Source organism: Mytilus californianus, unplaced genomic scaffold (assembly GCF_021869535.1).
Source record: "Mytilus californianus isolate M0D057914Y unplaced genomic scaffold, xbMytCali1.0.p SCAF_3, whole genome shotgun sequence".
NCBI classification, from domain to species: domain Eukaryota; kingdom Metazoa; phylum Mollusca; class Bivalvia; order Mytilida; family Mytilidae; genus Mytilus; species Mytilus californianus.
This window is the reverse complement of record NW_026262679.1, coordinates 18,663,683-18,680,441: the sequence shown is the minus strand read 5'-3', so window position 1 is coordinate 18,680,441 and position 16,759 is coordinate 18,663,683. Positions and strand designations below refer to the sequence as shown.

At 32.3% G+C, this 16,759-nt stretch overlaps 1 protein-coding gene across 11 annotated transcripts in view; it reads right to left on the bottom strand.

The window, feature by feature from the left end:
* The window catches only part of LOC127734058 (protein unc-13 homolog B-like), a 166,763-nt gene extending 160,533 nt beyond the window's left edge, over nucleotides 1–6,230 (bottom strand). For 5 of the 11 annotated variants that reach the window (XM_052243657.1, XM_052243656.1, XM_052243658.1 and 2 more), the window contains exon 1: nucleotides 6,054–6,226. In XM_052243657.1, the coding sequence (XP_052099617.1) occupies nucleotides 6,054–6,204 (151 nt within the window). In that variant the 5' untranslated portion in view covers nucleotides 6,205–6,226. Of the gene's footprint in view, nucleotides 1–6,053 lie in introns of all 11 variants that reach the window. The other 6 variants (XM_052243663.1, XM_052243661.1, XM_052243662.1 and 3 more) reach the window with 2 other exon arrangements.
* Between the last annotated feature and the right edge of the window lie 10,529 nt (nucleotides 6,231–16,759).

Genomic DNA, 16,759 nt, shown 5'->3' with positions numbered 1-16,759 from the left:
ACCAGAGAAACATCATGCTACTGTGACACATGCTTGAAAGGGAAATTCTGTGAATCCTGGCATAGACAGACATATGAAGGTAACACATATCATATCAGTCACACAGAAGAAACAGTCACACAAAACGAATTGCAAGAAAGTAATGAGATCCAAAATGAAGATTATCATGAACTAATAATAGTAGAAGTGTCAGTGGATGACTTTATTGCATGTGTTTATGAAGGTCAGTGGTACATCGGGAAAATTTTAGATATGGACGACGAAGATGTACAGGTTACCTTTCTCGAAAGAGCGAAAGCTATGTTTAGATGGCCAACTTCACCTGACACGATATGGTGCAAAAAATCAGACGTCTTCTATAAACTTGATCATCTAGAGCCTTCCGGCAAGAGCAAACGCTTTTGGAAAATAAGCCCAGAGGACAGAACTAGAATTGAGAACAACTTTGAAGCTCATGAAATGAACACAAATAAATAAAACATATTTGTTGAATTGTTTAACATGTTTGATGCATAATCTTTGCATTTTGATATTTACGTTACCAATTAAAAATTTGAAATTTTTGTCTCTTATTTGATGGTAGACAAATGTCTGAGTTGATAAATTCGTTGTACATTCATTAAAAAAACTTTCAATGTTTAAAGTCAGAATTTCGGATTAAAATTTTATAAGTTAGATTATTGATATTTACGTTACCTTTACACAGGTCTATGAAAAGTTTAAAATATCTACCATGCCAACATTTCTTTGGGAAAACCTTTTTCATATTTCATTGCAATTATTCAAAAAAAGCTATCAGCCATAAATTGTTTGCTTACAATGCATTGAACAGAGATAAAATAAATAAATCAAAGAAAGTGATTTTATAGAGTAAAAGGAACAGCTACAGTTTAAAAACGGACCCAGTTTTGATTTGGCTGATTCGGTCATATGAATTTCGGACCATGGTAATCAGAAGTGAATTTGAAAGTCAAAACTGTTGTTCTATTTAGACAACTCAATATTTTGAAGTATATTGATGAGCATTGGCTTTATTTAATATGTTTAAAACAGTCAGTTGCAGATCACGTAAATATTTTGTCAAAAATTGGACATTAAAGGCGCCAAAACTAAGAGCTGGTAAATTTTTTATCCATGTTTGTGAGTAGAAAAGAATAGCAGTTTTGATTAACAGGTTTATTTAGGTATAATGTATGAAAGGTTTTAATGTAATTTTGTAACCTTTATTATAATTGATTTAAGCATATGCCTTAGCCACCGTAACTTGAGAATGAGTGTAATATACGATCATATACACATATATATATGTCTCTCAGTGGCTAGACTGAGGACACATTAACGGGGGTCTCATTGGGGGTGTCTGATCCCGGATCCCGCTTACTGTTTTGTCAGATTCCCGTATCCCGTTTACACTATGTACGTAAGCAATTCTCATTTTTTTGTAATTTCCCGTATCCCGCTAGACTTCATTTCCCGTTTTCACGCCACAATAATTTGACTTTCACGTGTCACGCTTACAAAAAATCGGCAATCCCGCGTCACGCTTAGACCCCAATGAGACCCACATTAACTCTGAGCTGAGACTAACCTGAGACTAGTAATGGACTTCTGGTTATAGTAGTCTCAGCTCTGGGGCATACAAGGACTCACTCGTTATCGGATTTACTTTTTCAAACTTATATCATTCAGTGTAATTTTTAAAGGTTTCTATTGTGTTTGTATACATCTGTTTCACCTAATTCTACTAGATTTGTGGCAAAACGTGTTCTGTTTTCTTTCAAAAATGATTTCAACTTTGCTTTTTCTAGTTCTGTTAAGTCAGATTGTGACAAATCAAATTCTAGGTCAGATTCCGAGACCTTACTTGGCATATGGTGTGTTTACTGATGAAACAGATCGGGAGAGCTTTCATCAAAGTTCTGTATGAGCTCAGTATTGACTTGTTCTACTTTTGCAATTTTCTTGTGTGCCCTTAACCTTACATTTTTGTCAGTTGGGTTAAGTAAACTAATGTATTCTTTACCGTTTTTAACAGTTACCAATGACTTTGCTGCTAGTATGTTTAGATGCTCTATATTTGGAAGTGGCTCTAAAAGTACAGTTGAACCTGGTTTTTGGTGTGATACAGATACACTTATTAAAAACGGTTTGAGAAAATTTTGGTATTATTACTGCCTTAAGTGTTCTTACTAAACCTTCACTTATACTAAGTTTACTTATTGTCTAAATTTCTAAAGTATTGTTGTCAAAATTTAATTTTGCTTTGTTGTTTTTCAAAAAACAACACCTAGTATTAAAGAGTGGTGTAATTGTGGTAAAACATGCACTATAGTTTTGAATTTTCTATCTCCTATTGTACTGAATTAGAATGTCTAATTTACCAGTATCTACACATACCCAACATTTTTTAATTTGGTAACTATAACTAAAACTTTAACATGTTCGCCATTAACAGCTATTACACTTCTAAAAAAAATTAAAACCTAAAAGTCTGCCGGCATGGCTAGCTAGTTAGCAGTGAATTGAATAATACTGTCAATGGGACTATCCTTCGATGTCAAGTAACTTGGAACTGATAATACATTTTACTGAGTACTGGAATTGAGTACGGACTTTAAGATAATGAGTACTAATGAGTTCACTTATTGATGAGTACTAACTTGTACGATTACATACTTGTGCAATATAAAGTGATATGAACTAAAATCTCAAATCATTAAACTTAATTTGAATGATAAAAAACTTGTCTTAATTAACGCATGAATACTACATGTACTATGAGCAAAACTAGTTTTTTAAACCTTTAAACAAAATGCTTAAGATTAATGTTAATTTTGATTGGACAAACCTGAAACAGTCTCCAAATTCGAATCTAAAAAGTTATTTCTAATAAGCGTCACTTTTACATGCGCTCTTTGGAAATAAAGACATAAAACCGTATTTCAAGTTTTATTAAATATTGTTTCAGGTAAGCAAAGTTAATTTTATTTTGTTAAATATAAAATTCTCCAAATTATTTAGGAATGTTAGACATCAGCGTAAACTAAATACACATTATCGCTATTTAACATTCTATAAAAGTTGTATTGTGAATGAATTATGAAAGCTTTTCAGATGTTCCTTATGTATAGAATAAGAGAAGTGGTATTATTGCCAACGAGACAACTATCCACCCGAGTCCAAAATTACGGTGGATGTAAGGAACCACAGATGACCGTACGACCATCAATAATGAGAAAAACCCATGCATACCGTATTGCCAGATGTAAAAGGTGCGACACAAAGGTGTGAAATATTTCAAACGAGAAAACCAACGGCCTGACTTATAATAAAACAATAAACGAAAAAACAAATATGACAGACAGAAACCTACGAAAACCACTGTATTGCAGGCGCGAGACATGAGGCATGAGGCAGGCACATACAGAATGGGGTGGGGTTAACCGGACACGTTATAATATGTGGATTTATCAGTCAAGTAAAGAGGTTGTTTAGAGTGGGTAATACGAAATTAGAAAGTCTATATTTTGAATAATACCCTTTTCGTGAGGACCAATGTGATTTATTTAAAAAGCTACAAGAAAGATAATTCAGGCAAGAAATGCTTATATATGATATTCCTTCTAGCCAAGCTTAAATCTATACACTCCTATAAAGAGTTAATTGATAGTTTCGATCTTATTGGCATTTTAGTAGATATTGAATTATTAATCATTGTTGCTGTTTGGTTTTTTTTTTTGGTATCTAAAATAACTTATAAGAAAATATATGCTGAAATGCAAAATTGGTTCAAAAATGTCCGGCGTCATTTAAGGGTAATAACTCCAATGAAATCAGAGGATGCAATTTATGGTCTAGGTCGTCTTTCATTTTTGTATACACGCTGTCGTGGTGATGATTTTCATTTTGTACTATTTTTTGTCTCTATATATAATATATCATGTAACCATTCAAGATTATAAGCAATAGTATAAATATGATATACAGTAACAACCACTCATCAGAATTACAGTCTGCCGACATTGGGACAGTTACCGACAGAATGTGACAGGGTTAAACATGTTTGCAGTAGCCCAACCCTCCCCTAACCAGGGATAGCGGTGCAACAGCACAACAAAAGAACAAATTATAAAAATCATTTGAAGAGGGCTTGATTCATCAAAATGATACAAAACAGAATACACAACCAATAAGATTACTAAACACACAAAGTACAAATCTGAGAGTTTCTGAAAGCTATTTTCAAGCAATAAAAAAAATTATGTATTAGAGACAAACTTGATATTAATCAGTAAACATCAAAGGGATTTATAGTGTAAAGACGTCATAAACATGCAGTCTAGGAAAACACGACCTTGTGCAATGCCAAAATATAAGTATCGGTAGGATGTAGAACCGTTTATAACTGTATATCAATACATATTTATCTATGTTTTTTAAAATTTGTTGATAATTAAGAAAATCAATATTAGAATAGATGAAAATACTATTCCAAGATCTAATTGCAATGTTAAACTGATAACCTCTGAAAATAAGTTTATTAAGCAAGTTTATTTAAAGGATCGATAAGCTTACAATAGATTTTATCTAAATTTGCGGGCCCGAAAAAAAACATCACCATAAATTTTAGGATGTTATATCCCGTTATTTATAAGTTTGCTACAGGTACAACCAAACTTCCAAACTAAATCTTTGTATCTATACGAGACTATTTGGTAAAGGTTTTAAGTAATTTTAAGTGTGGTAATAACGAGATCCTTGACTTAATAATTTACCATGCAGTGATACACATATTACGTTAATTTAAATCTATAACGTAACTTTAGGCACTGGCATAGCGAACGAGTTGGGATATATAAACACCGTAGGAACATCACCGTCCAGTCTTGCAAAGGAAAATTAACACCAGGGAACGACAACTCGTCTCTTTTGTCGTACATTTTAGTCTATAGTTCCCGATGAGCTAGATTATCTATTAGTATATAGTTTCCGGTGTGAAACTAGATTATCTATTAGTATATAATTACATTACATGTATGTTTGACGAGAATCCGTTAGTTTGATTGGCTAACAACAATCGCGCGTCATTCAAAAGTGAACCTTCATATCAAAATGAAATGTTACAATTTCGTGATGACACGTGCTTCCACAAAAAAGTGTACAGGTAATAAATAAAAGAAAAACTTGATAAAAAAAAATGTTCATGGTCTTATTAGCATAAAAATGTAATCATAAGAAATGAATGCTTCTTTTTGTAATTTTATTGGGGTGTAAAAGTGTTGATCGTGCACACATTTTTAGAATGAAGCGCGAAAGCTTCATACAAAATGTGCTTCGGTCAACACTTTTACACCCCAATAAAATTACAAAAAAGAAGCATTCATTTCTTAAATAGTTTCCGGTGTGAAACTAAATTATCTAAGGACAGTTATTACTGTTTATATAAGCTGTATTTCAAGTAAGTTCCTTTGGATAAATTTCGGCAGTATATTCAGAGGATTCTCAAGTATATTTGACCTACGGTCATAATGACAGATAATCGGTACCAAATATAAGATGACACAGAACAATCAATATCATAAATATAAGATGTTTAAAAATCATTTGAATTGTTCTCTTGTGTATATCAAACTCGGAAAGGTAGAACAGGAAATTTGATATCGTTTATAAGTTAAGGTCCACCTAACAATAAACAATTTACATGGTAAATCTTCTTTTTTTCATGTTAATATTACATTATAACGTTTTCTCCTCAGTTTTCAATATTTTTTTATATTCACTAGTATGTTTTTTGTGTTGAATTTGTTTACAATAAGACCTGACAAACGCGTATGGAAAAACAGATTTTTTTAAGAATTTTGAACAACTTGCTGCTATTGAAAACTGGATAAAAAGGTATACAATGAAAAGGGAGACAAAGCTGTTGGTCACCTCAGTTGGATCAAACAAATGTTTTGGTCACCAATACAAATCATTCATTTGGTCAATAAAATGTTTTTAACCTTGAACATATGCATTTATACTAAATAGACAAAAAATCACTATTTGTTTACCTGTGATATATTCCTGCAAATCGCATGGTATTACTAACTGATCTTTGTCCAAAATACGTATTACATTGCAACTTTTGTTTCGACGTGAAACTCTCATGAATGGACAAATTTCCACGAAAATAGTATTTCGAAACAGTTCTGTTAAACACATTATCAAACTATACTATTTCCTTAAACAAACATGTACAACTAATGCATTTATTTACCACATAAGGCACTATATATATATACGGGTAATATTACACAAGAAAATTACCACATTTGTATTTAGAATGATCCTATATTCAAATTGAACAGCAGTCTTTAAAATGTTATTATTAATAATTCTTAAAATAAACATGGTCTGTTCTTAATCTGATTTAAAGTTTCTTAAATGTTTGTATTTTCTTCAAATTACATTTTATTATCCAGGTAAAAATCTAAACAAATAAGTAAACCCATTATCTCATCTGTAATACAAGGGAAAATGAATCTAACATGAGACAGATTTCATTAGAACCCTTTGCCATGTGAACTGAAAGTGAATCGTTATTACATTGCCTCACGCATCAACAGAAACAATTTTTTTTTACAACTTAATGAATGTTTTAGATTAGATTCGTCCACAATGTAGGTCTTTAAAACCCTTGAACCCAAAATGAAGTATAATCTTGTTTTCGGTAAAAGTTTTCATTTTTAAGAAAACAGGTATTACAGCAAAAGTGTATTAACTACAGGCATTATACAATAAGGAGATATGGTATGATCGCCAATGAGACAATTTTCCATCAAAGACCAAATGATGTTTATGTTGGATTACTGGCATTGCTATATTTAAGATCTCCCGATTACCATTTAAGTATAAGCTGCTTTCTCCAAAAGATATTTTGTCACCAAATGCCTTATTCAATAGAACATCATCATATACGTTACATATTCATTTTGCTCCTACGACAAAATGCCGGGGACATATTGTTTAACCCTGTCCGTCCTATACAGGGTATATGATTTATACAGTTAATTCCTCGGGACTACAGTTGTCAAGCTAGAACTTCTATATTATGTACCTGGTGTTAGTACATATACTAAAGGTGTGCATATTGTCAGGATTTTGGTTTTTCTTTGAAAACAAATGACAGGTGGCTGAACTTTCGCATTTTGGTAATGTAAGATGTACGGTACATGTTTGGTAATGTAAGATGCACGGTACATGTTTGGTAATGTAAGATGCACGGTACATGTTTGGTAATGTAAGATGTACGGTACATGTTTGGTAATGTAAGATGTACGGTACATGTTTGGTAATGTAAGATGCACGGTACATGTTTGGTAATGTAAGATGCACGGTACATGTTTGGTAATGTAAGATGCACGGTACACGTTTGGTAATGTAAGATGCACGGTACACGTTTGGTAATGTAAGATGCACGGTACACGTTTGGTAATGTAAGATGCACGGTACACGTTTGGTAATGTAAGAAGCACGGTACATGTTTGGTAATGTAAGATGCACGGTACATGTTTGGTAATGTAAGATGCACGGTACATGTTTGGTAATGTAAGATGCACGGTACATGCATGTTTGGTAATGTAAGATGCACGGTACATGCATGTTTGGTAATGTAAGATGCACGGTACATGTTTGGTAATGTAAGATGCACGGTACATGCATGTTTGGTAATGTAAGATGCACGGTACATGCATGTTTGGTAATGTAAGATGCACGGTACATGTTTTTCCAGCATACTCATCCTACAGTTTTCAAGCTTGATCTTTTATATAGCGCTGAGTTATTTTACATATAAAGAGGGTGCATATTCTCAAGGTTTTTGTATTGGCAGATTTTAAACCATTTTTGAGAACGAAAATGTCTCTTCCAAACATATAATCCAATTATCCGGGGAAAGGTTCTTTCGCGAAACCTATATGTTAAAAGGCCGCCAGTAGTGGATTGAATATCAATTTAGTTAAAATGTCGTTTGAGAGAGCTGGAGTGATCTGCATTAAAAGCATATTGTGTGACATTAATTCAACTGGAAACTTCGAGTTACCTATCAAAGAATATAATTAATCGTGTGGGCAACTATCTGTCAAAGAAAAATTAAATCAAATTGTATAATAATGTTTATAAACGTGTCAATTTAACAGTTTCCATTCAAGTATTTAATATACCAACTCCAGTGCATTGTTTCATTATTCCCGAAAGGGCGCAACACCTCTGCGTAAAGATAATGTTCTGCATGTATACAGTAACGTCACGCGTTTTATGTCAAATTTTAAGCGTATCGATCAACTTGAAAACAATTTATCTAACAATCAAGGATGGTGACATATATTGTTTTATGCATGTATGGATTCAGTATACAATATACAAGCCTATATACTATGTTGGTTGTTAGTGCTTCTTCGTATATAAGAACATAGCCATCCATTGACAACTCTAAAATAAATAAGTTAAAAAAAGGCATTTTCCCTATATATCCCATGTAAAACTGACATTTACATATCAAAATTACAGAAAAACATTAATGATGACCCCCATTTTTTATTTCATAATATTCCGATGTTACTAAAATCAAAGAACAAGTGTGCCAAAAGTTTTAGTCATCGGGTGATATGCCATTTGGTATCGTGTTACCTTAAATTAAAGTAAAGGCACATTTACCTTGTGGATTAAAAAGCATCTTACGATTTCAGTACATCACATGTTTTAAAATGAATTAGAATTTAAATGAACATAATATTTTCATTATTAAAATTATTTTACAACAATGATACATATAAATATATATCATAAAATAGGTCCAACTTTTTATGAGTTATTATTACAAAGACCGAAATTTATATGACTCCACCTGCAAGAATTTAACAAAAAGTGAAATATTTACGAAGATGTCATTTATAAAGCTAAAAAGTCAAGGAAATGTCCTCCAAATAAATTCCTTTTGCTTGATAAACTTATTTATAAAGTTATGATTATACTGTTGACTGCATAGTATTTTCAGAGATCAGCATAACTTCGCTAATTTAGTTTAAAGCAATGCTAAATATGCCTGCATTGAAATTCTGTACACTTTGTTATAGTTTTTGCAAAATATTGTGTTTTTAAAATGCACTGTTTATGACGCTGTTGTATGAAATCTTAAATGAAGTACAGCAGTATTGATATACCTGTCCAAAGTCTGGAACCTCGTCATAGGTTGTTTTATGTCATGTCTTATTTTAATCGTTATTTGAATAATTTGATGTTAATGGTAGATCATTTGATAGTTTGTTACATTTATTTACAACGTTTGCAGATGTAGGAGGATTTACTCGAGCTGGACACATTTTATAGACCATTGTCTGTTGATAAAGACTGTATGTTGCCCTCTAGATGTGGTTTGCCTAGATTTGTCGTTTGGTTGTTACACCTCTCATTGATGTATATCCTACATCTTATGCTGCTCAAGAAAAAAAAAAGAAACCATATGCAACATGGTATTATATGTCTCTTTAGACTCGAGTCAAAAACGTTCAGAATAGATCCACAGTATCACTGCTTCGTGTACTTTCGGGTTTAAACAATGTTATGACTTACTTGTAAACAAATGATCAAATTAAAAATGCTTAAAGATAGCCTTATACTACAATTTTGATATTTTGTGCCAATTAACAGTATTTATCCAAATAGTTTAGAAGGACAATCTTAACCAATACCAACTATTATAAACTATGATTTAATTAATATTCGATACAAAATTCACTACTTTTGATAAAAGATGCTTTCGATAGAAAATTTTACACAACACGTAAAAGAAGTTGGACCAATCTTAGTTAAAAATTTGTATCATTTTCACGCAAAGGGTTAAAATCTGCAAGATGTCAAAACTTCACTGATTTAGGAATATAAAGCCTCTATTTGATAAACTTTAACATTGATGAACGTTTTATATATTTCCTTAAAATCAAAATGCTATTCAGCGCTTTATGTTACTGTATTTTTGTTGTTTTTGCTTCTTCATCAAATCATACATTGAAAGACATCTTTACACTTAGTGTATGCATTGTATCTGAAATACAACATAAACAAATACTTCAAGTAGAAAATTGATTCTGTTTAAAAATGTTTTTCTTTCGCTTAATTTGGTGACATGTCCAGAAATAAGACTCAAAATTGCTACCATTAAAAAAAAACATTTGCTTAAAAAATTGAAAGACTTTAAGTAAAGGCTCTAGTACGGTCTCATTTGAAACATTTTGTTTTGAACAATCGTTTCGTTGTTGTGTCAAAATTATCTTCTACAGAAATGTATACGTATAGCTTCACGTGAACATTGGTGTACAGTGAAAATTTGTTTAAATGATCAGCTCTGAATAAATGATTTTAAGGATTATATATATATATATAAGTTTTGAAATGTTTAGGTATATCATTTAGAGTTTTAAATATTTAAAAGCGGTAGTTTATAAATATATATCTGAAATTGATGAAGTCAACATTTGATATATCATTTTATCTTACCTCCTATACATTTCTAGGAGTATGATTGGTTAAAAGCGACCGCGTGGAGACCGTGTATATTTCATATGGGGTTAGTAGGCGTGGTTTATTTCAATACACGGCTAGTAGTGAAGTTACGTCCCTTTATAAAAACAACACGGTGTTGAGGAAAAATCTGAAAGGTTTTAACAGACGAAGAAATTGATGATGAACTATTGAAATAAATTCATAAAAACACATTAAAAGTTTTGTATAGACCAATGGAAGTAGGTTCTTAATATTGAAGACTTGATCACTTTGATAGGCCACTAGTCTAAATATCACATACAGGACGCATATATTAAATATATTGAAAATATGTCGACGGGTGTACGCATTCCGCAATTGAATTAACATAGCAGAATTATAATGGTTAACGAGTTTGTATGAACAATATTGACAAGAAATACGAAGTCAGCTTCAGCGTTAAGACCAGAGTGATAAGTTAATTAAGATAGTCGAGATGTCCATATAACATCCGTGTCTCGACAAGCCAAGCTGTAATTGATTTTAGATACTGAAGTAACTATTAATTTGTACCATAAGTGGTCATTGAGAATCTGTAAATATCGACCTTGAAAGTGAAATTGTATATTGTTTACGATAAAAGAATTGAAAAGAAGAACATTTCTAAAGTATGATATTGAAAATGTTCTTCCCTAATGTATAAAAAATACCCACAAGAATGGAAGAGTTGGTTCACTTAGTCATAAATTTGGCCCTAAAAACCTGATTTTTTGTAACTGCGATGATGTTGTGAAAATTACATGAAAACATATGTTAAAATGTCTAATTGTTTCAGTTATAAAAGATTTTTCACCAATTACGTCATTAGTGAAGTATATGTGACGTCATCAATGTAGGTGAATTTGTGACCGCCTGATTTTTGGCGTAATTTGGTGAAATTTATGTCAGTTTTCTGAAAAAGTTACCAGTGGAGCCACCCCTCGCCCACAAATATTTCTGCTGAATTTTTTTAAATATACCATATTCTTTACTTTCAACCAAAATTTCAATAGGCGAGGGGGTGGCGCCACATACGAAATCCGGCATGAAATAAGGTCGAAAAAGATGACAAATTTCTAGAAAAATGGACTAAAATGAAATCTTTACCTATTTCAGGCTAATACATTTTAAGGCTGTGAAGCAATTATACATTTTTTCTTATTATACTTTCAAAAATAATACATTTAGCAATACATGAGGGTAGAAATGCCCTTTATCGTCTAGCGTCAAACGCCCGTTTTTCGCTACCGTTAGCGTCAAATGAGCTTTAATTTTTTATCGTCATTGGTCAAATCTCATTTTGTAGCTACCGGTAAATGTTTATCGTTAACGTTATTTTAACAAATATATTACCATCATTCGTCATGTTGGGTACCCCATTTGTACCCTCATACATGCACAGTAAATTTACTCGAACAATTGAAGTTTTAAATATGCACCTATACAGGGCCGTTTATTGGGGTTACTGGATCTACTCAATGAAACGCTCTGTTACGAGACAACGCATCATGGTATTTCAATAAACTACAGCAGATTCTGTATATATATAATTTTATTTAGGTATACAAAAAGAAGATGTGGTATGATTGCCAATGAGAAAACTCTCCACAAGAGACCAAATGACAAATTAACAACTATAGGTCACCGTACGGCCTTTAACAATGAGCAAAGCCCATACCGCACAGTCAGCTATAAAAGGCCCCGAAATGACAATGTAAAACAATTCAAACGAGAAAACTAACGGCCTAATTTATGTACAAAAAATGAACGAAAAACAAATATGTAACACATAAACAAACGACAACCACTGAATTACAGGCTCCTGACTTGGGACAGGCACATACATACATAATGTGGCGGGGTTAAACATGTTAGCGGGATCCCAACCCTCCCCCTTACCTGGGATAGTGGTGTAACAGTACAACATAAGAACGAACTATAAAAATCAGTTGAAAGAGGCTTAACTCATCAGATGGATAAAAATACAATTACTACAATTACAAGTGGACGTGGCCGGGTACTTGTACATCCAAACAACAAAAAGACACTAAGTACAGATCTGAGAGTACTCGCAGTTACTGACAGCTAGTTCAAAGCCACTAACAACTAATAAAAAAATCATGCATCTAAGACTAAATTATCAATCCGTACACATCCAACATCAAATGGATTTAGTGTAAAGACGTCATAAACAGTCAGAGAAAAACATGACCTTGTGCAATGCCAAGATACAGGTATCGACAGTTTGAAGATCCATGAATGTGTATTTGTATATAACAATAATATTTAGTTTGCTTTTAATTTACTGATAACAAAATCAATATCAGTACCAATAAAAACAATATTTAATGATCTAATTACAGTGTTGTATTGGTAACCTTTTAGAATAAGTTAATTTAAAGGATCGAAAAGTTTACCAGGATCGTTTCTAAATTGCCGGGCACGGTAAACAATATTGCCGTAAAAATGAGGATGTGCAATCCCGTTTGAAATAAGTTTTCTACAGGTACAACCAAACTTCAAAATTAAATCTTTATATCTGTGGAAGAATTTAGTAAAGGTTTTAAGTAATTTGTGGTAACGAAATCCCTGGCTTAATAATTTACCAGTAATACATAGAATACGTTCGTTAAAATCAAAAACATCACAACAGACACGGGCATAGCGAACGAGTTGTGAAATATAAACACCGTAAGATGGTGCCAAAGGAACATCACCATCCAAAAAGGGGAAAATTAACAATAGGGAACGAAAAATCGTCCCTTTTGTCGTAAATTTTAGTGTGGAGTTTCCCGTGTAAAACCGAGGAAAGGACAGTTGTTACCGTTTAAATTTGATTTATTTAAAGTAAGTTCCTTTGGGTAAGTTCCGGCAGTATGTTGAGAAAATTCTTGATTATTTAACGAAAAAATATCTTCAAGATAACGGTAAGTGTTGTTGAATTTATCAATTAAATGCAATTTAGACGGGTCTTTACTGAGTTTGGTCATAAACTGTGATTCATAACAGTACAAAAACAAGTCTGCTATTATAGGGGCACAATTAGTGCCCATAGGAATACCTACAACCTGTCAATAAACTTTGCTGCCGAAACGTACATAAATATTATCAAGGAGAAAATTAACAGCTTCAATCATCTCATCACACCTCCAGTAAGTATATCTAGCATATTTACCTTTCTCATTAGAGAAAAAGGCTTTAAATTAGTTGCAGCAAATATTTTTGTATTCAGATTTACCAAACGACCATTTAATTAAATAGTCAAATTTTTGTTTGATAAGATTGTGTGGAAGTGTAGTGTAAAGAGTAGAAAAGTCAAAACTGCCAACAGAATCAAAAGGACCATCAAAAGCACGTAATTTATCTAAAACATCCAAAGAATTTTTTGCACTCCAAAAATAGTTAATTCCACTATTTTCATATATTTTATTACAATAGTTTATGATAAGCTCTTTAATAGTAGTTAAGGAACTTGTTAAAAGCACTGAAAGATTAGTTGTAGAACACTAATAGAGGCCGAGATGAAACGATATTTTACTGGTTTTTTTGTGTAGTTTAGGTAACCAATACATAGTAGGGACCTTCAAATGTTCAGAAGAAGCCTCAAGCTGTGATGTGGTTATGATATATTTGTTAACTATATGACTCTCTGTGGGGTGCAAGGACTTGAATGTAGATGAATTTAAAATTTCATTCTTTAGAACGTCCGTGTAGTATTTACGGCATACCACCACCACATTGTTGGCTGCTTTGTCGGCCGGTACAAACACAAACCGCTTTGAAAGTTCTTGAAGTTTATTTCTTATTCTGGAATAGGCGTTTTATGTACTCTATTATTTACTTCTAAAATATTTTCAAAATGTGATATTCTATTATCTACCACATTCATGCATTTATTTAAATAAGAATCAAGAGATTTTTTATCAGATTTTTCCCGTTTACACCAATTTTTACAAAACGAGGAAAGAACATCTTTGGTGACCTGACGACACTGTTTCCAATCTATTTAACATAACCCGAATAATTCATTCCCTCCCCGTAATCAATCTCTCCTACATGCGCGACTTGTTATGTGCTCAGCAAAATATAACGACTGAATTATTCGGGTAAGTGCCTGAATATTTACTTTAATACTCCTTTCTTTGATATGTGCTGCTATAAATAAGATTGAAACCAACAGAAAAGTGAATTGTTGAAATAAGATAGTATTTTTTTTTACATTTATAAACGTGATTTAATTCGAAAGTTCTAAATGATAGTCTTTAAAAAAATCAATGCCCGCTTATCTAAATGTTAAAAGAGTAATAGCTTATATTCTTTCGAGCGCATTTTCCACTTTTAAAATACTTTTCGAAGATCTCGTGAAAATCACTTTGCATGAACAGTTTAATTTTTTTTTTGCCAAATAAGTTTACATACATGAAATATATGAAAACAGATGGGAGTGTTGTCAAAGGAAGTCTTGCCAACGTGAAGTTGAAAGACATTGAAAACCTTCGTTTAACAAATATCCATACAATGATACATTTATAGTTTTTCTAAATCGATAAAAGTAGACTAAGTGCATTACTGTTTGGATAATAATGCTTTTTATACTTATTTTCATTATTAAAATGATGTGCGTTGATGTAAGCAGTGAAAATGTTTGGACCCGGTTAAAATTACATTTATTATATCAGAAAAAGATAAGAACGCACCAGTTGGTCAATAACATATAATAAATCAAAGGACAGACAACTTCATAGCCAGAAGGGAAACCAAGATAAATAGTCCAAAAATCACCATATAGAAAATTAAAGTTTGAAAATGCAAAACAAACTAATATATCCTGACAAAAAGTCAGAATATATACTCAAGCTATACAACCCGCAGTTTACTGAGGTTGAAAGAAAGTTTTGGAAAAAAATACCGAAAGATTGGAACATATAGAAAAAAGAGTATAACAAAAATACCGAACTCCAAGTTTAATTCAAGGAGTAGTCAATAAAAAATGACAAAATTGAACGTTGGACTTTATCAGCCAACGGAACAAATAGAAAACAAGTGATATGGTATGGTAAGCATAATCTTTTCCACAGGTGGCATTTGTCATGTGGTATAAACCAAGAATAGATATGTACGTAAATCGTGTCTCCTGATAAATCACAAACTTGGAAAGAAGTGCACAAAAATTGCTCCAAAGGAGTTGAAGAAGAACGACTGAAATCGACACTACTGAAGTTTTACGGTCACAATCACGAATTGGTGTGTCTCAACTCACTAGTGACACGTTTTCAAGGTTTAAGATCTTTAGAAACCAGATTAAGAGTCTGATCTGATTTTACCCATTGTGTCTTATTCCCTCACTATAGTGACATTTGCCTGAAGGTGAACTCCAATTGTGGGTAATACATGCATATCAGGAGAAGCTTACTGCGTTGACGCATATAGTCTCGCTTCTTTTTGGAGCTCATGCGATTCTCTCAGTTTTTGTTTGTTACCTTGAATTGAATCGATTTAAGAGATTTGAACATCTGTAAACTATTGTTGCCTAAAGTTAATTATATGGCATTATCTACATAGAAGATTCCCTTAACGATTCATATAATATCTTATCGCACAATGTACCATAAGAGAGATCCGTCCTATGATGTAAGACTGTGGACTTAACATTTAAGCAATCGATACATCGCAAGGAATGGATTATAGAATACATCATTCACATCAATGGTTTATCAATGATATTGCTTTATTGATTAACATCATTATATAATCACTCATCCTGTCTGCTATAATATACATTTTAATTTTTTTGAATTAAAGGTTTATTTTTGGCATTCAAAATATAGTGAATTATAGAAACTCAACATTAAAATTTCATACATTCACATGGAAAAGGCGACCATATTGTCAATCGATAAATTGCCAAAATGAATTTACTAATAGACAAGTTTTTTCAGAACAATTGTCCAATGTCTTGCTTCTTTTGCATCTGAAATAACAAACGGTACCAATTTTTCTGCACCAGATGCGTATTTCGACAATCAATATCTCTTCAGTGATGCTCGAGGCCAAAATATTTGAAAATTCAAAGCTTATTAAAAAGATGAAGAGCTATAAACCAAAAAGGACAAAAAAGTATAGCTAAAGCCGGACAAGGAATCGGAGCTTTGCATGAAAAATATCAAGCACCAGAACAAACCCCAAAATGTTTAGAAAA